The 26,100-nt window shown below is 46.3% G+C and overlaps 1 protein-coding gene across 3 annotated transcripts in view; it reads left to right on the forward strand.

The window, feature by feature from the left end:
- Window positions 1-22,388, forward strand: part of ELOVL5 (ELOVL fatty acid elongase 5) — a 70,434-nt gene extending 48,046 nt beyond the window's left edge. Inside the window, exons 3-9 of one of the 3 annotated variants that reach the window (XM_029242260.1) lie at window positions 183-370; window positions 14,143-14,220; window positions 15,019-15,190; window positions 16,875-16,999; window positions 19,219-19,353; window positions 20,524-20,695; window positions 21,897-22,388. In XM_029242260.1, coding sequence (XP_029098093.1) covers window positions 183-370; window positions 14,143-14,220; window positions 15,019-15,190; window positions 16,875-16,999; window positions 19,219-19,353; window positions 20,524-20,655 — 830 coding nt within the window. In that variant the 3' untranslated portion in view covers window positions 20,656-20,695; window positions 21,897-22,388. Of the gene's footprint in view, window positions 1-182; window positions 371-14,142; window positions 14,221-15,018; window positions 15,191-16,874; window positions 17,000-19,218; window positions 19,354-20,305; window positions 20,421-20,523 lie in introns of those variants that run through there. The other 2 variants (XM_029242261.1, XM_029242259.1) reach the window with 2 other exon arrangements.
- The last annotated feature ends 3,712 nt before the right edge of the window (window positions 22,389-26,100 follow it).

Consider the following 26,100-nt stretch of genomic DNA (forward strand, 5'->3'; position numbering starts at 1 on the left):
TATTCAGAACATGAGTGTGAGCCCCACCTTGAGGCTGTATATTGAAGACTCACAGTTCCTCTTCCAGTTGCTTTGCTGGCTTGGGAAATTTTAATTAATGTTTTAATGTTTGAAAAACATTGTTACTATTTTTGTATCTACTTTGTTAATCACTAAATGTTGTTTCTTTTAATATTTTCCAGATCCCAGAGTAAAAGGATGGTTTCTTCTGGACAGTTATATCCCTACTTTGCTCTGCTCCATCCTATACTTGCTAATTGTGTGGCTGGGACCCAAATACATGAAGAATAGGCCGCCGTTCTCTTGTCGGGGGATTTTAGTGGTTTATAACCTTGGACTCACGCTGCTGTCTCTCTATATGTTCTGTGAGGTAGGTCAGAGGTTAACACAGCTTCCTCTCACTTAAATGTACTCGTGTCACCGTCCTGAATTGTGCTCCTAAGTGGAGAAAGGCAGCTGCGTGGGGGGAGAGAACAGGGAGGGCAGGTACAGTAATGCGTTTCGAGGATGTTATAAAATCGATGTTTCAAAACGCCAGAGTTATTTGTACAAATGTGCCTTCTGGGCACATCTATCTAAAACAGAAGGCTTTGCTATGGATTCTTTTGTTATTTATGTTCTGCATTATACTCAGAATTAAAATTAATATTTTCAGAAATACTCTTACGTAAGCAGAACACAGAGTAGAAAATGAACAGAACGCAAAGAACAGATCTGTGAGCATTTTATTATGAAGCATTTAATAAATGCCTGGTTCTTGTTTGGAGGCAGCCGGGGAAGGAAGTGGGTGGAGTCTGCGTTTGGTATGTTTGTGGTCGGTCAGCCCTCTCCATCCTGATCTGATCACTGTAGACAGCTTGGAGCTTTGAGAGGTTATTTTTTTCAAAGCTAAGAAGAATAGATAGTGAGGTCTGCATTTAGGGTTGGAATGGTCTAAGTTCAGGCCAGATTATTTTTTCTATAAAACAGTGATGTTGAAAACCAAATTTGATGATCTTGAAGGCTTAAGGAAGAGTGAAAGACACATCGGAATCAAAACTTAAGCCTCCTATTTTGACAGTATAGTCACTTAGCCTTTAAAGCTAGAAGGGGAGGAAAGCTCCCTCCGTGATAAGTAAGATTTGTATGCATTTTTAGGGGCAGAACTACACTGTTCAGGTTTATAGCACAAAACTACTGCTAAATCTCTGGGGCTGAGACTCAAGCCATACGTAAAACAAACACTTGCAAGTCTCCTGTTTGGATTTTTAACCTTTCATTTTGGCTTCAATTCTCCAAGGAGTAGTAAAAGAGAAGAAAAGGGGAGAAATCAATACGAATCTTGCAGTGAATTCCCCAGCAGCCTCGGACTGTGACGGGGGTCTCCCCGTGTGTGTGCGGGGGTGTGCGTGTGATGCAGGAGCTGGTGGGAAGCATGTGTCTGATCGTCAGAGGCACTGCCGCTGGGAGAGGTTTGGGTCTGGTCCCCCCCCCCACATGTATTTCATAAGCCAAGGTAAAGGTTTTATGACTAGGCTGGTAGATGCTACTATCATTGCTTTTATGCCTGACAGTCTGTGAAATGCTCACAACTCCTGTTTTCCTTCCTTTCTGGCCTGTTCTAGAGCGAAAGCAGTTTAATTAGCCTCCGAGGTGGAGATTGCGGGCCTGGAGGCAAGGGCAGTGCACAGGAATGGGCCCAGCACTGTGCTCATCTCTGTGTTCCAGGGACAAAGCCGCAGCAAGCTGTCAGGTGTCTTAGAGCGAACCGTTTACTTTCCCCTACTTGATAGATGGTAGAGCCATTTCCTTAAGAAGGCTCTTATAGAGTTTATTATTACGCCTAGCAATATTCTAGAGAAAAAGTATTTAAGACTATTAAATCTTACAGAACTTAAGTATCGACCTGTCTTATATGTTTCTCAAGCCCTAGAGATATAATTACAACTTCATAATTAACCTCTCAAACAGGTAATTCCCTGGTAAAGAGGGGAAGAAGAGTGCTGGGTAGATCGCTTCCAAGTGCATGTGGCTGAATTTGGGGGGTTCTAAAAGCATTGTAATAGGAAGTACAGGTTTCCCTCCAAGACAGCTTGGCGAAAACATTGGAAGATGTTGAGCAGTATCTAAGCCCTGAATAGAGAGATTCAGGAAATAGAGGAGGAACATAACGTGCTTAACCCACAATTTAGAGTACATAGGGAAGTAATGGATGAGGGGGCAATAATCTTTAAATTAAATCAAGTTTATAAAAATAGGCTCAGATCAGATATTCCCGAGTTGAAAATAAACCCTAGTACCCACATTAGATGATATTTCTTTTTGATTTTGTCTGACTTTTTTTTTTCCTGTACTTACATAAACCCCTCAGGAATAACCTTATAACATATCTTTCGTCAAGTTTTAAATTTCATTTTAGCTACTGGTTTTTCCTCTTTTTTTGCTTAGCATTTATAGTCCAATGAGTACTGAAACACGGGGCAGTCATGGCATTCTACAGCAGAACAAACTGAGGGGACCATGGAGCCCAGCTGGGCCCCTCACTTCAGGGAAACATCCCAAGAGTTGGAGCCATTGCCTGTGGTCACACCATTGGCATGGTCACAACGATTAGTCTTTATTTACCCACCTGCTTATCTACATATTTGGGTCTGTAAAGAATCTTAAAAATAAATATGTAGCCATTGATATTTCTGTTTGTTTAATCCTGTGGTATGAATTCTCAGCTGCCTTGGCAAAGTTTTAGGTTAATATAAAGAAAATTAACTGTTGCAAGGAGAGAAGAGAAATCTTGAAAGAGGGAGATAAAAAGGAAATGAGAGAGGAGTCAGGAAGTTTTAAAATGACTGGAAGAAGAAAAGTAACCAAATGACTGTCTTGTAACTGTGAAACTGAGTTTAAGGTATAGAAAGAGCTTGGTCATAGCTTCTGCACTTGGTAGAAAGAAAATTAAAAAGAGAGACAGGGCTTTACTTCTAATTGCCTCATGAACTTGGTGTTTATTTCTGGGAAAGAGGTCATAATCCCTGAATAGAAGTATGTTTGAAAGTGGTATGTTTTAGATTAGGAGTAGAGGACTTCACGGCAAGCATTTTTTTCATTTATTAAATTAGGTGTTGTCTAAGATCACAGTCAGTGGTAAAGCCTCGAAAATAAAATGTCAAGTTATAGAAGAGAAACAACTTAGTTTGCATTACTCACTCAGCTTTGTAAAACGGTGTCCTCATAGCAAACATAAACATCTTGTGTGCCGTTCTACCCACACCCCTACTCCTCCAGCCCCCCCCTTCCCCCCCCAGCTCCAGGGCATGTTTCATCTGAATGGAAGCCCCACTGTGTTTTCAGACTATCCACACATCTTTCCCTTTGTCCCCAAGATTGAGAATCCCCACCCACCAGATGCCAGATTGTGACTTTTCCCTCATTGTGCAGGGTGTACCTGGGCTGGACTCAGGTTTCCCCTGGCTCACCCAGTAGTATAACTCCTTAGTTAACATGTCAGACACTCAGGGGGCTGCTCTGTCCTGACCTGGAACTTCTTTGGTATATCCGCCCTGCTCCTGGCCTCTGGCCTCTCGTCAGCAAAGCAGGGAGGATCCAGTTGCTTGGTTTGTCACGGTCCGGAGGGGAGCATCCCTGTGCAGGGATCGCGGGTCTCAGCAGTAGCAGCAGGAAGCAGGGTCAGCACGCACAGCACGTCAACCTTGAACTTGAATGGAGAGAACTGCTGGCTGCCCTCCTTAGCAGCCTGCCCCAGTGCCCCATCCACTCAAACCCCCAAGACCAGGTTCTTCCTTTCTTTGGGTCTCTGCCCCACCTAGAAACTCCATTTCCTTCAGACCTAAGCCTGCCTCAGTTTGACAGTCCCCGTCTCCTTTCTGAGGACCCTTCTCAAGGTCAGTTCCTCTGTGACACCTTGAGAGGGCTTGACTCTAGAGCAGTGATCCCAGCCTCTCCTGCCTCCCCGTGGTCCCGAGGAGCCTGACGCCTTCTGTCCCATCACGGTGCCCCCTGGGGTGCCCACGGTGCCTCCAGCCTTGCGTCTCTCACACACACCTCACTGGCTGTAGTTACAATGTTCCTTCCACATCTTTTCCGTCCCCTTGTTAGCATGGCTTCGACATTAAGACATAAAAAAGCAAATGCCAGAACGACGTTTTACTTTATTTAATAAAGATAAATCACAGATTACAAGCAAGATTATTTTGATTGTTTATTCCCTTGCAGTTAGAACTGTGTGTTGTGAAGTAGTGTGAGAAGATTCAGTGAAATGATTCAAACATTCAGAACATTTAAAATGTAATTTTAGAGAATGATTGATAGCTAACTAGATAGGTGATCTGAATTGGCATAGATTCAAAACTTATTTTTTCTTTCCCTTTGCAATTTTTACTTAAAATTGTAAGTCCAAAACTACTTCAGAATATGGAAAATAAAATCATAGAAATATATTTATCTATGTACCTAACAAATATTGACATTACTGGTTTGAATTTTTTGTTTAAAGAGGAAATGACAAAAATGCATCTAAAGCACAGCCCCTTCACAGATTTGACTTTCTTCTGAAGTTCGTTTCTTTTCTGGATATGTTTGGGGTGTTTTTTGTTTTTTTTTGTGGTACGCGGGCCTCTCACTGTTGTGTCCTCTCCCGATGCAGAGCACAGGCTCCGACGCGCAGGCCCAGCGGCCATGGCTCACGGGCCCAGCCGCTCCGTGGCATGTGGGATCTTCCCGGACCGGGGCACGAACCCGCGTCCCCTGCATCGGCAGGCGGACTCTTAACCACTGCGCCACCAGGGAAGCCCCTGGATATGTTTTTATACTTTTACTAAACATGTATGTATATGTGACAACTTACAGAATATTCTGAGACAATTTTTTTAACTTACATAAATGGTGTACAGTTTATACTCTTTATCAAATAGCTTTTTTCAGTCAGCATTATATTTTGAGAATGTATGTTGAATCTTATGGATTTCATTTCATTAGTTTTAACTTCTCTGTATTATTTCAGTGTTAGAGTTTATTATGCCATTTTATCCATTTTTCTTTGGATGGACATGTATGTTATTTCCAATGTAACAATTTTGCATTGAGGTCCTTGGAGAATTATCTCCCAACACTATCTTTCTCCTTTGCAGAAACTTCACTCTTGTTTTGCATTTTGCATTTTTTAATGTATTACAGAAACAAAATTGTATTATTTTCATAATTATTCTCCAAAGCAGCAATTCTCATGTGCTTTACTAGCTAGAAATAAATGTATATGCTGGCATTTGAGGTAAAAAGCTTTTGCAGTTAAGAAGGAATTAAAAAGTATGTTTTTTTCTTGATCAGAAACCTTCCTCCCCAAACAGAAACAATGTTGCATTGAATGTTATTGGACATGTCCCTGCGTGCAAATTTTATTTATTTATTTATTTAGGCCAGGTATACACTTAGGAGTTAATGACTGAATCTTGACACTCTCTTGTCTTTTAGTGGGGAAATTTTAATCCATTTTCATTTAGTATAATCGTTATATTGGAATAATTTCTATCACCTTTGTGTGTATGTGTTTGTATGTCTTCTTTGCTCTTTTTTTATTCCTTTCCTGCTTTCTGTTGCATTTTTTTTTCATTTTACTGATTTAAAAGTTATTCTAATTCTATTATTTAGTAATTACCTATAAGTTTTTAACATGCACCCTTGACTTAATGAAGTCTAAAATGAATTACTGTTTCTACTCCTGAACAATACAAGGACCGTAGAAGATCTGGGCTCTGATCCCCCATCTTCCATGTTATTGTTGGCAGGTGTTTCATTCCACCTCTTTCTGAGGTCCTAAACAGTCATCATTACAGTCTGTGCTTACTGATTTTCTTTGCACGCTGTTCATTTGTGAAATCCATTCTTTCCTTTGAGGTTCAGTTTTCTTCTGAAGTAGTTCCTTTTCTGGGAAGGGTAAACTCAGTCCCTGTTTGAGCATCATTTATGTGACTTTATGCTTGAATAGTATTTTAGCAGGGCGTAGAATTCTAAATTAGCAGTTATTTTCCCCCAGCACTTTGCAGATTTATCAGAGAAGTCTGCCGCACTCCCATTTTTGTTCATTTTGTAGGTAGTCTTTTTCTTTCCAGATATTTCTAAAATTGTTTAAGAATGAAACAGAGTGTGCCTAGATAGTAATCCACTTTTATTTATCTCACTCAGGATTGTGTGCATCCAAGCTGAGAATTTCTGTGTTTCTGAATTTGGGAAAGTCGTCAGGCATCATATCCTCGATGCTTCCTCCTCCTTCACCAGCTCTGGCTGGAGCTCCTATTAGACGTGTGTTGGACATTCTCACCCCTACGTATTCTCTCTCGTGTTTTTTGCATCTTTATGTCTCTCCTGCATTCCTCTAATTCACTCGTATTTTCAGTTGTGTCTATTCTGCTCTTTCAGCCATTTTTAGTTTCAGTTACTATACAGTTTTTATTTCTTTATAAAAATTCACTGCTTGTTCTTTTTTTCACTTCATAACATGGAAACATTGGTTTTTTTCCTAGTTAGATACAACTGTGATCTCAAACTTAACCATTTGCTGTATTGCTATTTGAAAATATCCTTTAAAAAATTTTCTTCCAGCTATATCTGTGAGGTCATGCCTCTGGGAATAATTATTATATCAATGTTAATTTTTTTTTTTTTTTTTTTTTGGCCACACTGCACAGCATGTGGGATCTTAGTTTCCCGACCAGAGATCAAACCCACGCCCCCTGCATTGGAAGCGCAGAGTCTTAACCACTGGACCGCCAGGGAAGACCCTATGTTAAATTTCTTTACCTTTTTCAAAAACAAAAACAGGGCAGTTTGTAGGGTGTCCCATGTAAGCATCCCAAGCTAGTATCGCTGGGGTCATCTCAGGTAAACGTGTCTGCCCCAAACAAAAGGGATTTTTAAAAGAACTTGAATGTGAGCTCACGTCCTCTTTTCTGACTTACTTTATAGGGGAAGCCTCACCTTACAGTCAGGCATCGGTGGTGTTGGCGTTTCTCTGGTGTTTCATATAGCATTTCTGCCTTGTGTTAACGGTGGGGAGGTGGCTCAGCTTTCGCGCGGTTTGCTGCGTTGCCAGGACCAGACATCAGGGGTTTTCTTCTTTGAATCTTCTCTTGAAGATTTCCGACGCTGCTTGACGCGGAGGATGAGAGAAGTTGAGCATTTGACGGGAAGGGTGTTTTGCTTGTGCTTTCCGCCCCCTCTGTAATTGTGGCCTCGGTGCTGTCAGCACGTCTCCCCAGGCCCCCGACAGCACTGCCTCCCCGGCTCTGGCTTTGAAGGTCCTCGACAGAGCTGCAGAGCAGTTGCTCTGGAGACATTATATTCTAAACGGTCTTGTTTTTCTTTCCCTTCAGGCTTTCTTAAAATAGATATGTTATTGTGGAAAAAAAAATAGGATTTGGAAAAACACTTAAAGGACCTGGCAAGTAATTACTGAATTTTATTCAGAAATGATTTTGTTTCCCAAAATACTCTGAAAAAGACATTTAGTACTATTCTGCCTTTCCGCATTGAACAGAGGTTGAAACTCTGGTGAGATTAATACTTACAGGAAAGGCCCAACGATTGCTTAAAACACTTCTCCCTCGCAGTTCCCTTACCACTGAAAGTCCTTGCTCAGAAAGAAGCTTCTCTCAGGGAGAAGCAGCACCTCAGTTACCTGCCTGTCCATTTACCTGGCACTGCCCTGAGGGAATGCCTGCAGTGGGAAGATGGAGAGAAGGATTCAGCCTTCTGACAGACAGCCTTCCCCTCAGCGACACTCCCAGGGGACAGGGAAGGGATGCCTTCCAGTAGAGAGGAAGCTTTGGCTTTGGTCCAGAGCCAGGCCTGACTCCTCTAAACTGACCCTACAGACCTTGGTAACTGAGCCTTACAGCTGGTGTAAAAAGGAACCAGCCTACAAATCCTCAACTAAAGCAGACTCAGTTTGTAAAGCAGGAGTCAGTAGGTAAGCTGGAGGTCTCTCTTTGTTTTTGTTTTTGTTTTTGCGGTACACGGGCCTCTCACTGCTGTGGCCTCTCCCGTTGCGGAGCACAGGCTCCGGACGTGCAGGCTTAGCGGCCATGGCTCATGGGCCCAGCCGCTCCGCGGCATGTGGGATCTTCCCGGACTGGGGCACGAAGCCGTGTCCCCTGCATCGGCAGGCAGATTCTCAACCACTGTGCCACCAGGGAAGCCCTGGAGGTCTCTCTTTAAATTCCGCAGAGGATGCTCTGGTGGGGCTTCTGTATACAGTAGGAGCAGCAGCAGTGCAGACATAGTCAGGGCAGAAAGAGCAGACATTTGTGTAGAGTCATAGCAAAGACTTATATATACAGTGCCTGCCTTATGCCAGGTACTGGGTTCACTCACTGTTCATCACACTGTCACTGTCCCCTTTCTGCACAGGCAAAGCCCCGGGTGGACCTGGGATTCGAGTCTGTGCTTCAGGCCATCGTGCGTCACTGCCTCAGAACACTGAGCCTCAGCTTGGGTTTTCTCTCCCAGCCAGTCCCATAAAATATAAAATGAGTGTTTCTTGTGGGGTATGTGGAAGCAATTTACCAGAAACCACCTCTCAGGAGGCTGAATAGTGAGACAAAAGGACTGCCAGCGTTAAGTGGACAGGGCCCAGGGTTGAGGGAAGAATGCCAGACATACCTGTGTCAGGCTGGGCTGAGGACAAGCTGTTTCTTTGTGCTTTGTTCTGAAGCCTTCTCTAGTGTACAGAGCCTGGCCTTATGACGTAACCAAGAGTATTGCAGTCAGCTGTAACCCAAGGGGTTCCTGGGCCTCAGTGGAAAAAAACACTGTGGGAGGCCACAGGTATGAAATTATCTTAATGGGCATCCTTCTGCTCTGGACAGGAAAGATTTGAAATTCAAAACCACATGCTTTGACTTGACCCTGTTCCATAATGGCACTGCCAGTATTGGCCAGCTGAACCTTGGAGAAAGAGGTGCTTTTAATTTGGGAGTAGCTGATGGTTCATTTGAAACCAAACATCTGCTGACGATAAACATGCAGCGAAAGGTCTGCTTTTCCATAGAATTCTTCATGAATAGAGTATCTCCATTGTGTTCTTACTAAAGACACAAAAACAGACAAAGAAGGTCAGAGGAGCTTGGAAGTGCTGTTAGAGACATTGCATTTGGACCAAAAGTCAGGATTCCTAGGTGCTCGTCCCAGCAGTGCCACCGAGAAGCTGTGTGACTTTGGACCAGCCATATCACTACTCGTCTCTGTTTCCTTAATAAAAAACATGACCTTGTACCGGTTCTAAAAAGTACACACTTGTAGATGCCCACAGGAACAGTCAAATCTGGGAAGATGTCAACCTCACACACTTTTGGTGGTGGTGCTTATTTTAGCAAAGTCCCTCGGGCCCTGGGATGGTTGAATTTCAGCATGGATAGTGTCTGTTCCCGTTACCTTTCATTCCATTTCTGCTTAGGGGGAAATAACCACACAGCTCATCAAACCCTCATCACTAAATCCATTAGCCCCTTTTGGAAAGGGGTCACCTTACTGCTCTGACGTCTTGGGTTGTTGGGGTGAGTGAACTGATAAGGGCCACACAGGATGACATTTTTCTGCTTAAAGTGTTTCAAATGATCTTGTTTCTTGAGATGCTTTTGTGGCATTATAGAAAGTGCCTTGGAAGTGGTTATCATGCTATAGGGTATACATTTGTGGTTAAATTGTGGTGTTAGTTGAGAAAAGTCAACTCTCGCCTAGACAATCAACTAGAGATGAATCACTCCGTGAACTGCATCATCCAGACCCAGCTGTGATATTCACCTCCGTTTTCTTCTTTAAGTGAAAAGATGCATGAAACCACTTTTGATTATTGAATTTGTCTCATAAGGAGAGAAGAAAGCTTCTAGCTAGGCTTTAATTATAGCTCTGCACATGCCCATGGCCTAATTGAAGTTTGCTTTACTCCAGAGAAGGAGTGGTGGTTCACAGCGGTGCTGTTTATGTCTTGGTTACTGGGGAGAAGCCAGGTGTAGGGTACTTAGTGCTCCCTCGGCGGTTCTTGGAGTGGCCGGTGGGATCCGGAGCTGGGGCGGTGGTGGCCAGCTGCTTGCTGTGGCCTGCTTTTCCACTGGAGCACGGACCTGCCCTGTCGGGGTGACTTCCAGCAGTCAAGGTAGAGCCCTGCCCTCACTTCCAGTGCCTCCCCTTTGGTCCCACCTCCTGGGCCCTCCCTGGGGCTGCAGTGTGATGAGCTGTCCAGAGCAGCTTTTGGAGGGAAGGCCGGGCCTTGGCTGAGAGCCTCCAGGGTCTGTTACTCAGACATGCCGTTTTTTTCTGATGGGAATGGAGAGAGCAGGACCCTGATACTGGCCACTTGTATGGAGGGTGGCTGAGAAGCCTAGGTGAATAAACTTGAACTCGGGTGCTTGATCCTCATGTGTTAAATATCCTATCCCTTTTGAAGCCAAGGATATTTAAGAATTAAACTCCATGTCACCAGTATGACATTTAATGAGGACTGGTTTTCATCTTGTGAACGGAAACTTTTATTTTCCCCTGCAAATAAAACATTGGGCCTAGATTTAAGGGGCAAGAAGCAGCACCTTGAACACTTTGTTTGTTGTTATCGAGCAAATATTTGTTCAACATCCCTTATGTACGAGTCCCCGTTTCATCTCCCCCCACCCCCGTGATGGATTCTGTGGATGCAGATGTGCAGACACAACCTCTGAGAGCTTACAGAGGAGCTTCAGACAGAGCCAGTGACGGGTCTTAAAGGAGCATGTAAGCACATAGGTGTAAGTCACGGCACCTAGGCTCAGAGGCAGGAGACTGGCTTCAGCTGGAGTGCTCAAGGGAGCAACCATGAAAAACAATAAAATTTTAGCTGACCTTTGAAGGTTGAATAAGATTTTGAGAGCTGGAGATGGGGGTCCATGGGTGTGGAGAGCACTGCAGTTGAAAAGGATAAAGTAATGGTCATTTCTAACAGTTGCTGTGCTTATCCTCTATACCAGGTTGGGTGAGATAAGCATTACACACATCTTGTTAACGTCTCACGGCAGCCTGAACAGGCCAGAGTATTATTTTTATCCTGTTTGAAGAGTAAGGAAAATGAGGCCTAAAGAGCTGCCATCTGTTTTTGTAAATAAAGGAACAGGCATGGTTTGCTGTTTCATAGTATTTTTTGTGCTCCCTCCCTCCCATTGGTGATGTAAAAGAACTACAAGTTTCTGTTTCTAAGGAAAGGCTTCTGTGAACAAAGGTTTTACATTCTCTTCTGGTGTTTTTGAAAGTTGTTTCCCCTTTTTTACTGCCAAGGGGCAAAAGCAGATGTGCTTAGAGGGGATGCCCAGAAGTGGTGACGCGTTTGCTTTGAAGTCTTCACACTGTCTCTCCTAGTTGCTCCTGTGACCAGAAACACGGAAGCATGCAACAGCCAGCTGGGCTCAAGGGGCGGGACTTCCTACAAGGGAAGCAGATTTTGCACTTGGAGAATGTATCTCACCTGGGAGAGGCTCACACCTGTGATCTAGGCTTCTTTATCTCCATCCTTTAACCCAGTGGAGTTCCAAAAAGTTCTTTCTCTGTACCCTCCAGCCACAGAAGAAAATTTATCAGCGCCCTCATGGGGTAGAAGGAAGGGCAGCAAAGAACATTGTGCCAAGATGACACCTCTCTTCCCTCAGGTTTCCACCCCAGCGCGGGCACACACACGCGCGCGCACACACACACACGCACACACACACGCAGTCCACTTTAGACTCAGGCTTTGTATCTTGATGGTTGGGACTTCTGGTAGGTCTGCATGCAGTGTGCTTAACTGGCATGACTTTAGGAAGGGGAAGACCAGAAAGATAATATACCTTCCAGTAAATTACCTATGGGTCTGGTTTTTCAAAGATAGTATAGTGTAGTTTATGTGTGGTCTGTTTTCAAAAAAATCTTAGTAACTGTAGAAAATTAAAACAGAACCTTTGGAAATAATTTAATACAGCCTCATCTGCTTACAGTAAAGAATGGCCAAGGTGCAAGGGAATTAGCTGGCGTGTCCCAGGTTGCTCACTAGCCCTGGTACTTCTGCTCCCTAATCCTGTGTTCTCTTCATCATAAAATGATGGGCTGGTCTTTGGCCGCAAGAACCGTGTTAGCTCTTAAAGGAATTAGTAGAAGGAAAACCAGATTGAAGCAGGGTGTTGAGTGTGCTGGCTTTTGTCTCTGAGGGTGGAAGTTTAACCGTTTGTCTTCAGACCTTTGTGATCAGCTGATGTTCCCTGAGGGTATCTGTGTGCCGCTGCCCTCCCCCCCAGCCAAACTCTGTTGGAGGACAGTGTAGGGGAAGGTGGTCAGTGCGAGGTTCTAAAGTCCTGTGTCTCAGTTACATCTTTCATGCAGCGCTGGTAGGTGAACCATTTCTTAACGTGAATCAGGTAGCATGAAACCAGTGGTTCCCACTCCTAGTTTCACACTGGAATTGTGTTGCAAGCTTCTGGTTTAATGGTCTGGGGGAAGCCAGGCATTAGCAATTTTTTTTTTTTTTTTTTTTTTTTTGCGTGTACGCGGGCCTCTCACTGTTGTGGCCTCTCCCGTTGCGGAGCACAGGCTCCGGATGCTCAGGCTCAGCGGCCATGGCTCACGGGCCCATCCGCTCCGCGGCATGTGGGATCCTCCCGGACCGGGGCACGAACCCGTGTCCCCTGCATCGGCAGGCGGACCCTCAACCACTGCGCCACCAGGGAAGCCCCCATTAGCAATTTTTAAAAGCTCCCCCGGTGAGCCTGTCCTACAGCTGGAATAGGAACCACAGCTTAACAGTTCTCAAACATCAGTGGCATCAAAAATCACCTGTGAAACAACCTGTTTTCACACCGCAGAGCTTCACACCCAGAAATTTCTGATTCAGTGGGTCTGGGGTTAGGCCTCAGATTTTATATTTCTAGCTAACTCCTGGGTGATGGCGCTGCTGCATCGGGACCACACTTTATAAACCACAGGATTGGATTCTCTAGGGTTTTGGCTCTGAAGCTCCAGGCAGGGCTCAGGTATTTGCATGTCTTTTGAGTTCCCACATGATGCTGGTGCAGCTGGACTAGGGAACACGTTGAGAACCACACTTGGGGGCCCAGTGGCCGGTTCCTCGTGTTGGCTCCCCAGATGAGCTCAAGCACGACAAGACAGACCACCTGAGGTTTCTCCTCCCATGGCCCCACTTGACCACCAGAGGGAGAGCCACCGGGAACAGTTGAGGATGCCAAGGCTTCAGGAGATGGTTGTGAGCTGCGGTCTCCATGGAGAAAGGCGCATCTCGTGGGTGTCTGGCTGGCTGGAACATAGTGGACACGCACAGGGTGGTCAGATCACACCCACCTTCTGGACCGTTGGAGCAGGTCCTTAGGTCTCCCCCTAGCCGGGCATCACCCTCGTGTGGGTGAGGCAGCTGAGGCCCTCGTGGAGAACTGGTGACCCTGCAGCTCTGCACCCCAAGTCCGGGGTCCTCGCTGTGCCACCACAGTGCCTACTCGGCCGCAGGCGAGTTCCGAGGCGTGGGCACAGTTCCTCAGTTTGCAGAGGTCTCATTCATGGATCTGGAGATGACACAGCAGCGGGAAACAGTGAAGAGGCTCAGGCTGGACTCGGTTGCCCCAGGCTTGCAGCAGGGGGGCTCCAGACCGGCATCAGGATCACCTGGGAACCTGCTAGAAGTGGGAATTCTTGGGCCCCACCCCAGACCTGCCAGACCAGAAACACTCCCCAGCAATCTGCCTTTCACTGTGCCCTTGAGGTGGTTCTGGTCGTACACACTCAGGTTTGAGAAAGCCTGTGGTTTCCCCTGAGGCCGTGGCAGGGCAGGACCCAAGCCCATGATTGGAAAACTTGGGCCCCGGAATTGGCGAGGTGCCTGTGATGGGCCCAGGGGAACTGAGGGTTCTGGAGAGAGGCAGCCTGGCAAAGCAGGGCCTGCCCCTTGTGAAATTGAGTCCCTAGTCATTTAAATCCCCCTTGGTTCATACTCCCTTGTCATTATGGTTTTTTGCCCGGAGCAAACTTGCCTCAGCACAGCCCAAGGTCAGTCTGCACAGATTCTCAAATTAATGAACTTTAATTGAATAGGGCTTCTCCTGGTTCTTATTTTGTTGGTGATTAGCTTTTTCCCTTTTTCTTTTTTTTTTTTTCCAGTTAGTGACGGGAGTATGGGAAGGCCAGTACAACTTCTTCTGTCAGGGCACACGCAGTGGAGGAGAAGCAGACATGAAGGTATTGTCTTTTTTTTTTTTTAAATAACTAAATTGTCCAAAAGACAAGATGGCCGTCCAGGTAATCCCTGTGGACATTTTTAAAAGAACTTTAAAAGCAGTATGTGCACATGGTATGAGAACTTAAGCAGCATGAAAAGTATAGAATGGAAACTAAAATCTCCCTCTCTGCAAAAAGTAAGTCCTGTTAACAGCTTCCAGGGAAAAAAATGTGCATGCATTTATCAGTATTTGTGCTCTATTTATATAAACAGGATCGGAAGGATGTCTTAAGTGTTTTAATCATTCCTCTAAGTGGCCTCTGAGTGTGGTCTGCCGGTTCCAGCTTCCGCTCTGGCGTGTTTTTTGGGTTTTGTTTTTAACAAAACGCTGCAGTCTACCCTCAGCGTGGCAGTCATTTCCTTAGAGACCCCATGTGGCACGTTTAATTGGGCAGAACCTGGCACTGGATACCCTGATTCCTTTCTTCCTCTGCCTCGTGTCTGTCACCTGCCCCACGCCAGCCCCTGAAAGCAGAAGTGCCTTTCATGTGGTTTTCTTCCTCCGATGGCTCTGTAGGCTCCTTCCAGAGGGAACAGGAGGCCAGCAGGGATCTGTTAGAGTCTTGAAAGGGGTTGGTGGACCTTTGAGAGCTTTCCCTGCCTTCACTCCCCCCAGCCCCCCACCCAGCCCCCGGTGTTCTGGCTAAAGACACTGCAGAGTGACTCGCTTTGACAGGGCCAGTCGGGGGGAGCGGGGGCGGTGGGATCCTGGGGTTGAGCGCAGAACCCAGAAGATGCTGACGGCCCCTTCCTCCTAGATCATCCGCGTGCTCTGGTGGTACTACTTCTCCAAGCTCATTGAGTTCATGGACACCTTCTTCTTCATCCTGCGCAAGAACAACCACCAGGTCACAGTCCTGCATGTGTACCACCATGCCTCCATGCTCAACATCTGGTGGTTCGTGATGAACTGGGTCCCCTGTGGCCACTGTGAGTCGGGCATCTTTGGGGACAGGTGTGAGCGGAAAGGCTGAGTTGAAACTAAGGCTTTGAGAAAAGGTGTTGTTTCTGTAGATATCTAGGTCAAGCCTTTGAACGTGGTGTCCAGGTTGCCTTTAACGATAGTCTGCGTGGCCTGTGCACTCAGCAAGCTGACAGAACCTTTTTCTAGTTTGGTGCACATCCTGTGCTGATTTGGCAAGATGAGGGAAAGACCAGATTCCCAGCCTGGGGCACATGAAGAAATCAGGACAGAATTCTCTATTCCAGATTGTCCCTGATCCTTGTTCCCCTATAATTTGGAAGACGTTTGACTGACAGGGACAGACCAGGAAGATGGAATCACACCATGGAGTGGGCACCGGAGAACAAGCTTTAGCTGTAGTACCTCAGGGAGTCTGCACATACTCTGATATAGTGACCCTCGCCTTCCTGAAGCGTGTTTAGCTGAGCAGCTTCTGTGACAAGCACCAACATTTGAAGTAAATTCTCTAAGAAGGATGTGGACCGCTTGTAGTCTGAAGTGTCCCGTAATTTCCAGAGATTTAAGTTGTCCCCGTCAGTTTCAGCCCAGGAGTTCTAACATGTCCCAGTCAAAATTTCTGTCATCCATCACCAACAGATTTTGACCAGGACCCCTTGAGTCTATTCACAATATGTTTTTCCCCAGGGTAGCACCACCCTTGATTAACTTGGCCCACCAGGATTCACATAGAGGAGTTTAGAACCAGAAAGGACTTTCCAAGTACAGCTCCTTCTAGTTTGGGAGAACCCTGAGACAAAAGAAGGGTTGGTAGAGCTCACACCTCATGGCCGTGGGTTACCTGACTTAACTTTCTAATAGAAACGGCACCTCCCCACATTAGAAGAGGACTTTAAATGTCAAAGATCCCACAGGATGACAGATCATCACCAGCCCCACCTGGCCGATGAGAAACAACCAGAGAATGGACGTGACTTGTCCAAGGTCACGTGGCCAGTTACTGTCATAGCCCAGCCTGGTGTGTCTGACCGCACAAGGGGGAAAGCTGGTAGCTTTGCTTGATTGCTTACCATGGGGGCAGAGGGCAGAGAGTCTGAAAAAAGACCTGCTGGTTCTACTGGAAATTATAAATTAAGACATAAATAATGGGTCTCTCATCTCTAAGGAACGAGGCTCTGGACTCTATTATTGATAAGAATATATGGCCTCCACACTGCAGTCCTGGGGAATAATTAGGAGGTGATTTCAAAGACCTCTCCAGACCTCAGCAAATGTGCAGAGACGGCCAGCTTTGAACGTACCGCCCATCGGCTGTCTTCCCCACATCTTCAACGCAGCAATCAGAGGCACTTGGGCAGCTGCCTCTGGGAGTCACTGGGGGCCTGGCAGCAAAACCTTTAGGTGCCAGAGTGGGGCAGGTGGTCTCCTGACTCCTGTGCTGGATGCCCACCTGGTAGCTGTGCAACGGACCCTGGGCTTAAAGCATCATGACGACTGCCTTCCCTGGGTGGAAATTGAATTCTGATTGCATGCCCGTGCAGTGCCAGATTGCTGCCGCGGTGTCTGCTAGCCCCTGTTCAAAAACACTTTGTTGTTTTTTTTTTATTTAAAAGGAATCTTGGATTTTATTTGTGACCTGTTACATATAAAACATTGAGGCATCCTCCTCCCCAATTCCCTCTGTTCCTGCAGCTTATTTTGGTGCCACACTTAACAGCTTCATCCACGTCCTCATGTACTCGTACTACGGTCTGTCGTCCGTCCCTTCCATGAGGCCGTACCTCTGGTGGAAGAAGTACATCACGCAGGGGCAGCTGGTGAGTGACGTGGCCTCTTTCCCCCAGGACTTGCCACCTGGGGAATGCCACGCTCTTCCTGGGGCGCTCTTGCTGCCCTCCTGGCTTCATTGTTGTTTACTAACACCTAAGATGTGGCTTTCCCATCCTCTCTCTCTCGGTCCAGTTAAACTCCTTGAAGTGGGCAGAGCAGGGCATCGTGTTCATTTCAGTCGATGGAGAGGCCGTGCCTGTGAGGGGGTGGCTAGTTGGATTGCGGAGCAAGGATTAAATCGAACTCTCTGACTGCAAGTTCAGCCATTTGTTCTGAGTTTGTGCACAGATCGAACTCTCTGACTGCAAGTTCAGCCATTTGTTCTGAGTTTGTGCACAGATCGAACTCTCTGACTGCAAGTTCAGCCATTTGTTCTGAGTTTGTGCACAGAGCATATGTGTGTGCACATGTTTTCTAATCAGAACCCACATCCAAGGCGAAATCTGTGTATGTGTTTCCAGGATTTGCTGGGAGGAGCGTGAGCCCAGGGCGCTGGCTTATTAGGCAGCAAGGATGCAGGTGCCGGGCGACCTCTCAGCCTGTGTGGTGGTGAGGGTGGCACTGCTGTGCCTCAGGTGACGGCCCCCTTCCTGGGCCCACGTGCCAGGGCCACCCAGCAGCTGTTCGCACTTGGTGGTTATTTCCCACCGTCCTTCTTAAAGCTTTCCTCAGCTGTCAGTATATTATACACCCTATTCCTCTCCCTTCCTGATTTCTTTCATAAACTAATTATTAACACTATTACTACTCACGTTAAAATCCTGACATTTGTTGAGTTTACTACGTGCCAGGCTCTCACGTCAAGTAAGCAGTTTTACATGGATTGTCCCAGTAGCCTGATTTCGTGTTATTACCCCTGTTTTATAGATGAGGACATGGGAGCAATAGGCTAGAGCTAGCTAACCTGTCGATATTAGGTATTAAACTCTTGGCCCTGGCCTTGCCTTATTGGTATATTTTTTTCTAAGGAAACCAAGCTGATTCAGATCCCTCCAAGCCAACTGCAATTTTTCAATATTGAAAGATAACCTTCTGGGGAAAAAAAAATCCGAGGAGACCTTCTGAGCTGCTTATGTGTTTGGCGTTTTGTTATCATCTCTTTGCCAGCGGCTGGACAGTCCTTGTTAATTTTCTCCTTACCCACCTGTGAGGAAGGATAATTGTTCTTCAGCCTCCCTGTTACGCTTGAGAAGCGACGCAGAGATCGATTTGCTCCACGCAGCATGGCTCTGCAGAAGCAGAATTTAGAGCAGCCTGGAGAGTTGGTTTCCCATTAGGCTCTGCCCTTTGAGGTGGAAGATGGCACCCAGGTCGCCTAGATTTATTCTACACACCACTTACAGTTTCTTCTCAGTCTAGAATACTTAACCTTAAAAAAGGAAACAAACAAAAACCAGTTCCCTACATGGAAGCACTGAAAGGTGGGCCCGAAATCCAGTGGGCAGAGCCCTGCCCTCCGCTGTTAACTCCTTAAAGGAAGCAGCGGCCACGCCTTATCTTAGCCCCTTCTCCCCATTTCCCTCGGCCCTTCCCTTGCTTCTCAAGATTGACTTGTCAGAAATAATCTAAGGAATTAGCATTATATGCCAGTCAGAGTATAAGTCTGTCTGCCAGCCTCAGCCTTCACCAAACCAGAAGGTCCACGGATAAGGATGGGGAAAGTGTCCCGTGGGATTGCACGTCCTGCGGTGAGGTCCCTGGTCCCTCTAAACATACACCCCACGCCCATCCTTCGTTTACAAAGAAAACAAAAACAAAACTCTTGCATCTCCTATACTGTATTCCTGAAGTGTGTGTGTGTGTGTATTAGGTTTTTTAAACACGTTTTCCATTTTTCCCTCCAGCGTCATTGAGATATAATTCACATATAGTATTGTGTAAGTTTAGGGTGTACAACGTAATGACTTGATATATGTATCTGTTGTGAAATCTACCCTCAGCAACTGCCGAATGTACAACGCAGTGTTGCCGGCTGTTCCCCAAGGTTTAGAGAAGATGGTTTCAGTAGTTGGAAGGGGAGGAGCGTATACACAGGACCCATTCAGACGTATAACGAGTTTGAGTACGTTTAGCATATACACCGTGTTTTTGAAATGACCTCTGAAGGGTTAATAAAACTTGGGGGTGCGGGGTAGAGCGCCCATCTGGCGGATGCCTTGACCCTGGGCCGTGGCCGCGTGCTCAGCTGTGTCTCCTCCCCCACCAGGTACAGTTTGTGCTGACCATCATCCAGACCAGCTGCGGGGTCATCTGGCCGTGCGCCTTCCCTCTTGGTTGGTTGTATTTCCAGATTGGATACATGATTTCTCTGATTGCCCTCTTCACAAACTTCTATATTCAGGTAAATCTCACTCTTCTGTGGCGGTTGAGACTTGGTGGGGCCTTGGTGGGGCCGGGGTGGGGGTCACTGCCAATGTAGGAGGAGGTACTGAAGTCTGTCCAGGCCTCTGGAGTTCCAGGTCTTCGATGAGGGAGGCTCGGGGTCCCTGTGGGAAAGCAGAGCTGTCCAGCAGGCCCCGTACCGCTTCCCTCGTGGCCACTGCAGACCCGCCATAGATGAGTCTCAACGCCATGTCCCTCAGCCCCACTGCCCTGAACTTTGGGGTTTAATTAAATGTCTGAAGAAATTTCCATCACAGACCCCAGTTGTAGACAGAAATCAGCCTTTCGTCCTGGTTTTCTTACACTTTCTCTCCCCGCTGCTCAGGTTTGGGGGTGTGGGTCGTTCCCATGTGCATGATGTGATGTAGGTTTTTGCTCGTGGAAGGGTCTGTTTAGGGCAGGTTACCTACAGGGGAGCCTGACCTTTTGCAGCCACAGTTGACTCCCCTGTGTCCCGTCATCCCTGGGGCTCGTGTGTTCGTGCTCCATGGGCAGGGCCTGGTTCTGGGCAGGCATATAGGGGGTGGTCAGGAGCAAGGAAGAGGGAGTAAAGCCGGGTCACATTGAGCATCCCTCCCCCCCCCCGGGGGGCGGAGGGGCAGAGCAGCATGTTTGCCCCTCCCTGCGCCCCATGCAGGCAGACACCTTTCCCCAGACACACCTGGGGTGGCGGCTTTGAGTTGCATTCACATCTTGCTGGGCTGGTGGTTCGTGCTACACTTTGGGGCAGTCACCAGGTATGAGGGAGGTTAAAGGATAGGGCCCGACGAAGCTGAAGCCACACCTGTTTTGACTGCCCTCGTGGCAGAGCACTTTGTACGTAAAGGGCCGAAATAGCTGCTGAAGTCATGAGGCAGTTTTGAAGGCAGAGCTGAGTGGAGTGTAAATTGTGTTTTCTGTCTAACTCTCAGATAACATTGATACAGTGAGCCTGTGACTCACTGAACTTACCCGGCTGAGCCTCAAATAAATGGAAGAGTGAGCGAAACCAGTGGCAAAAAAACATTTTCCTGGTCGCTTGACCACAGACGTTGCTTCTTGATATGATAGCACTGGTCCCCAAAGGCTCTAACGTTAGGGATGCAGCTGGGCCCCCGCCGTGGTTGCCATCTGCCCTTATGCCTTGCAGACCTACAACAAGAAGGGGGCCTCCCGGAGGAGAGAACACCAGAACGGCTCCGTGACGGCCGTGAACGGCCACACCAGCAGCTTTTCTTCTCTGGAAAACAGTGTGAAGCCGAGGAAGCAGCGTAAGGACTGAGGCCCAAGGGCTGACAGCCTCTGAACCCCGTCGTCTGATTGTAAGCACAAATGAATTGTGCCCAATGCTCGTTAACAGCTGCCGTAACTAGTCGGCCTACCATAGTGTGACTCACGTAGGACCTCCTCCATCAGTTCCAAACCCCTAGGAAATGTAGACAGATTACCCAAGTAGGCATAAGATTTTTAACATTTCTGGGCTCTCACCGACCCCTGCGCTAGACTGTGGAGGGCGTGTTGTTGTAGTACACGACACTGCTGTTGCCTTATTAGTTATAACATGATAGGTGCTGAATTGTGATTCACAATTTAATAACACTGTAATCCACACTTTTTTTTTTTTAACTGTAGACCATGCATGTGATTGTAAATTTGTATAATACCGGTGTTACAGTAGAGAAACACACATGCCTTAAAAGTTAAAAAACAGGGCCCAAAGCGTATTCGTTTAAATTAGGGTATGTTTCAAGTTTTTATTCATTTCTAATAGCTCTGTTCAGAAAAATCAAAGACCATGACTTATGAAACTATCGTGTGACACGTAGTTTCAAGTGACTTGTACATGTGAACTTGGCACCTTCAGTTTTGTAATATCGGCTTTAAATCAGGCAGGTTCAAATCTAGTGGAACAGTCAGTTTAACTTTTTAACAGATCTTATTTTTTTATTTTGAGTGCCACTATTAATAATGTAAAAAGGGAGGGGGGTTCTAAAGCAGTCTTGATGAAACTTAAAATATATATTCTTTGTCTTCAGGATTTTAGGAAGTGTGTAGGATGAGTAAGGCCGTTTTAAATTTCAGAATTGCTTAAGTGTTTTTATACAGGAAACAAAGCCCATTTTGCTTTCCACTTGTGAGAGAAGATTTATACTTTTCAAGAGAGATGATTAAATGTTTACCATTTGACAGAGTCCCATAGATGAGCAGTGGGGGAACTGGTTGCCAGGGTCCAAATTTGGGTTGATTTCTGTACTATTTGTTTTGGCACAAACTTCCTTTGAAAATGTGCCTAGCTTACCAAAATGAATTAAAGGTGGGGAAAGGACCTTAGAAAAACTTAAGGTAAAATTAAACAGATAGCTGCAGCATGAGAGAACTGGGGGATTGGATAGAGATGGTTTGTTTAATGTAAATCTAATAGCACCTGTAATTTTTTTATCGTGCTTCAAATCTAAAGATTTGTTTAGAAATACTTGTTTAAAAACAAGACTGCTTATCATAAAATCATGTCTCACACCCTAGAGGCAGTGGTCAAACAGATAAGGACTGTTGTGTGTGTCATCTTAAAGTGCTGGAATTTAGCCTCGGAATAACCTTCTCCATCTGGAGGAAAAAAACATTCACTGAACCACTCGTGACACATCTGAGAAGGTCGTTGACAATGTATGAACGAATTGTTGGTTTGATATTTATGTAAATACCAGTTTATCATGCTTTAATTTTGCACATTCATACTATAGGGAGCCAGTTGGTTCTCTTAATTAGTCTTGTGGGATTTCTGTTTGGAAGGAGTCACAGCATCTGTTTACATTTACCTTATCAAATCTAGAATGTGTATATTTGTAAATGTATGTCTTCCTAGGTACTAGTTTGCAAATGTCTACATATTTCAATACAGAAAGTATAACATTCAATAGTGTGCTGTCAAAGTGTGTGCTTTAGCTCATCTGGATATACCCACAATGTTAAATAATGTCTAAACATTAATCATTAAAATGTTTTTGATTACCTGTGCTTAGTTTTACATTGTTTATATGCTGCTAATTCTGAATGACTGGAGAAAAATTCGCTTTCTTCACCATCTAGGAACTCACCCCAATAGATGTAAATAATTCAGTTTGGAAGGTTATATTGTGGCTCAGCTCACAGGAGGAGGGATCGATCCCCACATCGTAAGACATGGTGGTGGCTGAACCCCAATTCCTTCCTCTAAGCCTTTCCCAGTTTCCCCACTAAAGGCCCCAGCTCGAAGTCCACTCCTTTTTCCTTCCTCCCTCCCTGCCCCAGGCTTTCTTTCTGTAAGAACCAGATTCTTTCTGTAAAGAACCAGATAGTACATGCTTTAGGCTTTGCAGCCCACCCTGTCTCTGTCCAGCTGCCTTTCGTACAGAGCTCCAAAGCAGTCACAGGTAATATGTAAGTGGGTGGGCGTGGCTGTGTTCCAGTAGAACTTTATTTGCAAAACTGAAGGCCTGTGGCCATAGTTCCCTGACCCCTACTCTAGAGTAATGAGGGCCCACCTGTGTCACATTCTTTGCCAAAGACCATTTCACGTCCCAGGCCCTGCCCCCCCGGGCCTCCCCCATTCTGACTTAGCAGGTCCGTCCACATCCACGATGGAAATGAGGACACGGACAGCCCCTCTTCCTTCCCTCCACTTCATACCACAGAGTCCCCAGTGCAGGCATGACCCTGGCTTTGAGTGTGTTCTGGTTTGTCAATATCACCTTAAAAATCTCATCAGAAACTGAATTTAGTATTAGGGATATCACCTGAAAAATGCAGAGGACTTTGGGGTTTGGTGGTGAAGATTATTTATATCCTTGTCCTTCCCCTCTGGGTCCAGAACGAATTGAAAAGACGTCAAAAAACCAGACTGGTGGAAATCAGAATAGCTCATCTGTCACTGAGAAGACTGGTTGGTGATAAGAAGACCACGGTAGGGCTCTGAGAATACCCTGGTTGCTGACCCTGTTGACGTACCACGGTCGGCACTGGCACACCAGTGGTTTGTGGCTGCCCCCGGTTTGTTGGTCTGGTGATGAACTGATTATTAAAATATTTTGAATATCAGTCCTGGAATTCACCCACCTTCAACTGCAAGCTCCCTTGCAGTGTCAGGTTCTGCCCTGATGACCTTACCTGCTCAGTAGTATCTCCCAATCCTGGCAACCAAAAAGACGCCCTCCTCCCCTCAGAGAAATGAGTGGGTAAGAGGGCTGAGCGAGGCCAGACGTGTTCCCACCCTTTGCTCTCTCCTGTATGGAAGTGGAAGGGCAAGTTCACACACCCGTGTGGAAAAGGGAGGATTCCCACTTCCCCTCTTGAGCAGCCTTGCCATTTATAGGAAAGGCAGTGTAGCCTAATGTGGGAAGCGCAGCTCGGGGGCCACATTGCCTGGTTGGAATCCTATCTGTATGATCTTTAGGCACATTGCTTTAACTTCGCCTCAGCGTTCCCATCTGTCAACTTGGAATAATGTTAGTACCTACATTACAGGGTCATTATGAGGGTTAAATAGATTAATGTATACAAAGCTCTTGGAACCACATCCAGCACGGAGTGAACTCAGTGTTAGCTGCTACCTCAGTCCGCCTAGCTGGTCTCTTTAAAGGAGCAGCTGTTGTTTTACTGTTACTTCCTTGATTAGTTGCTCTAACAATCCTATCAAAAAGGAGAGGAAGTTACTTGGGTTAAATCAAGAGTTGAAAAGAAGGGGCTTCCCTGGTGGCACAGTGGTTAAGAATCCGCCTGCCAATGCAGGGGACACAGGTTCAGGCCCTGGTCTGGGAAGATCCCACATGCCGCGGAGCAGCTAAGCCCGTGCGCCACAACTACAGAGCCTGCGCTCTAAAGCCCGCGAGCCACAACTACTGAGCCCACGTGCCACAACTACTGAAGCCCACGCGCCTAGAAGCCTGTGCTCCGCAACAAGAGGAGCGACCGCAATGAGAAGCCCCCGCTCGCTGCAACTAGAGAAAGCCCCCACGCAGCAACGAAGACCCAACGCAGCCTAAATAAATGAACGCGTGAGTTGAAAAGAAACCAGCAATTGTTGGGAGTCAAAACGTGTGTGACTATGTTATTCCAGATTTTGTCAGAGTTTCAGAATTTCTGGAATCTGCTTTATTTCCTCTCGGGAAAACAGGACAGGTTCATCAGTCTCTGGTCTGGTGCATTATTCCTCCAGATCCCTGACAGCAGTTCTGCGATTGCATCCACAGACACAGTGTATTTCTTGTGAACTGATTTTAAACAGGTGTCTCCCACTATCCCCACGTCAGTCGGAGATTTCAATACTAAGCAGCTTCTCCTCTTCAGTATTAACTTGAAGAATATTGTCTTCGGTGGAGAAGGAAGATGGCAGCAGAATAGTGGTTGCCTTAGTTTGCGTTCTGCTTCCACAGCATTGCGTCACCAGCCACTAAGTCTCATTCCAGACATAGATTTAAGACTCATCTTTGTCGCCCTTGACATTTTTATAAGCTTCATTTTCTCTCCTTTCCAACATATTTATGGCACTCACCCAAAGCGAGAAAGTTCCCAGGCTGACGTTTGCTATAGTTTGCACCCAGCTTGTGGAAGACAGCTTGGGCTCCGGGGCAGAAGTTGTAGGAACAGGCAGAGTAGGACCCAGTAACTGGTGATGTAGTGGTGGCAGAGAGCCTATCATGGTGGTCAGCGGCTGTCCCCTTTCTCAGATCATTCAGACTCTCCTCAAGCGTGCTCACCATCCCCTCTGTTGCCCGTGTATGTTTTTTGTGTTGACCACCTGGTTCACTGAGCGCCTGGTGCAGAGGACTGAGTTAGGTGTATTGGGCAAACAGGGATCCATGAGAAAAGACTTCAGTCCCCAAAGGAGCCTTTGTTAGACTGGGATCAAACATACACACAGATGACTCCCACACAGGGTGGTTTGTGGTGAGAGCATGAGATTGACGCAAATCGTAAGAGTCCAGGGAGAGAGAATTCTTCTAGCAAGGTGATGAAGGAGAGTTCCTGCAATCTGAGCCTTCAGAGATGACTTGGATTTCTACAGGTGGTGGCTGAAGGTTGCCGGGGAGACAGCATTCCAAGTTCGGAAAACAAATGCAGCAAACGAGTAGAAGGCTGGGACAGTGAGACACAGCACATTTCACTGAACTATTGGATGTGTGGGAGAAACTGCTTATTTTTAAATTAAGAGGTAAAGTGGAAAGTCCTTCCTCCCTCCCTCCCTCCCTCCCTCCCTCCCTCCCTCCTCCCTCCCTTCCTTCCTTCCTAGTAATTAGCCTTGAAAGAATCATCTGTAGCTATGCCTCCTGCCCAGATGACCTCCTCCTCTTCTCCAAGGGTGACTGCAACAAGAATTGGCACTCGTGTCTTAGTTATAAACTGATGGGAGTCATTTATCAGATGGGGCAGACTCAAAGGGGCCTCAGCCCTTCTGAAAATTCCTCGGAACCAAACTTGGGGCACCCAAGGGTATGGATCGTGGGTAGGATTCCATGTTAGCATATAAACAAAAAATTCTTAAGTGACTATATCAATACATATTACTACTGGCATTCTTTATTCAGATAATGGGTATAGATGTGGATTTCCCTTGATGGTTGAATTTCACAATGTTTCAACCAAGCTAGCACTTTTTAGCAAGTTGTGTGCCTTCCCCTTGACGATCTTCCCAGTGAAACAGCTGCTCCTTTGTAGCAAACCATCAACACCAGGCTCCAGCAACCTCGTGTCT

Source organism: Monodon monoceros, unplaced genomic scaffold, assembly GCF_005190385.1.
Source record: "Monodon monoceros isolate NGI ecotype Baffin Bay Population unplaced genomic scaffold, NGI_Narwhal_1 Super_Scaffold_3, whole genome shotgun sequence".
NCBI lineage: Eukaryota > Metazoa > Chordata > Mammalia > Artiodactyla > Monodontidae > Monodon > Monodon monoceros.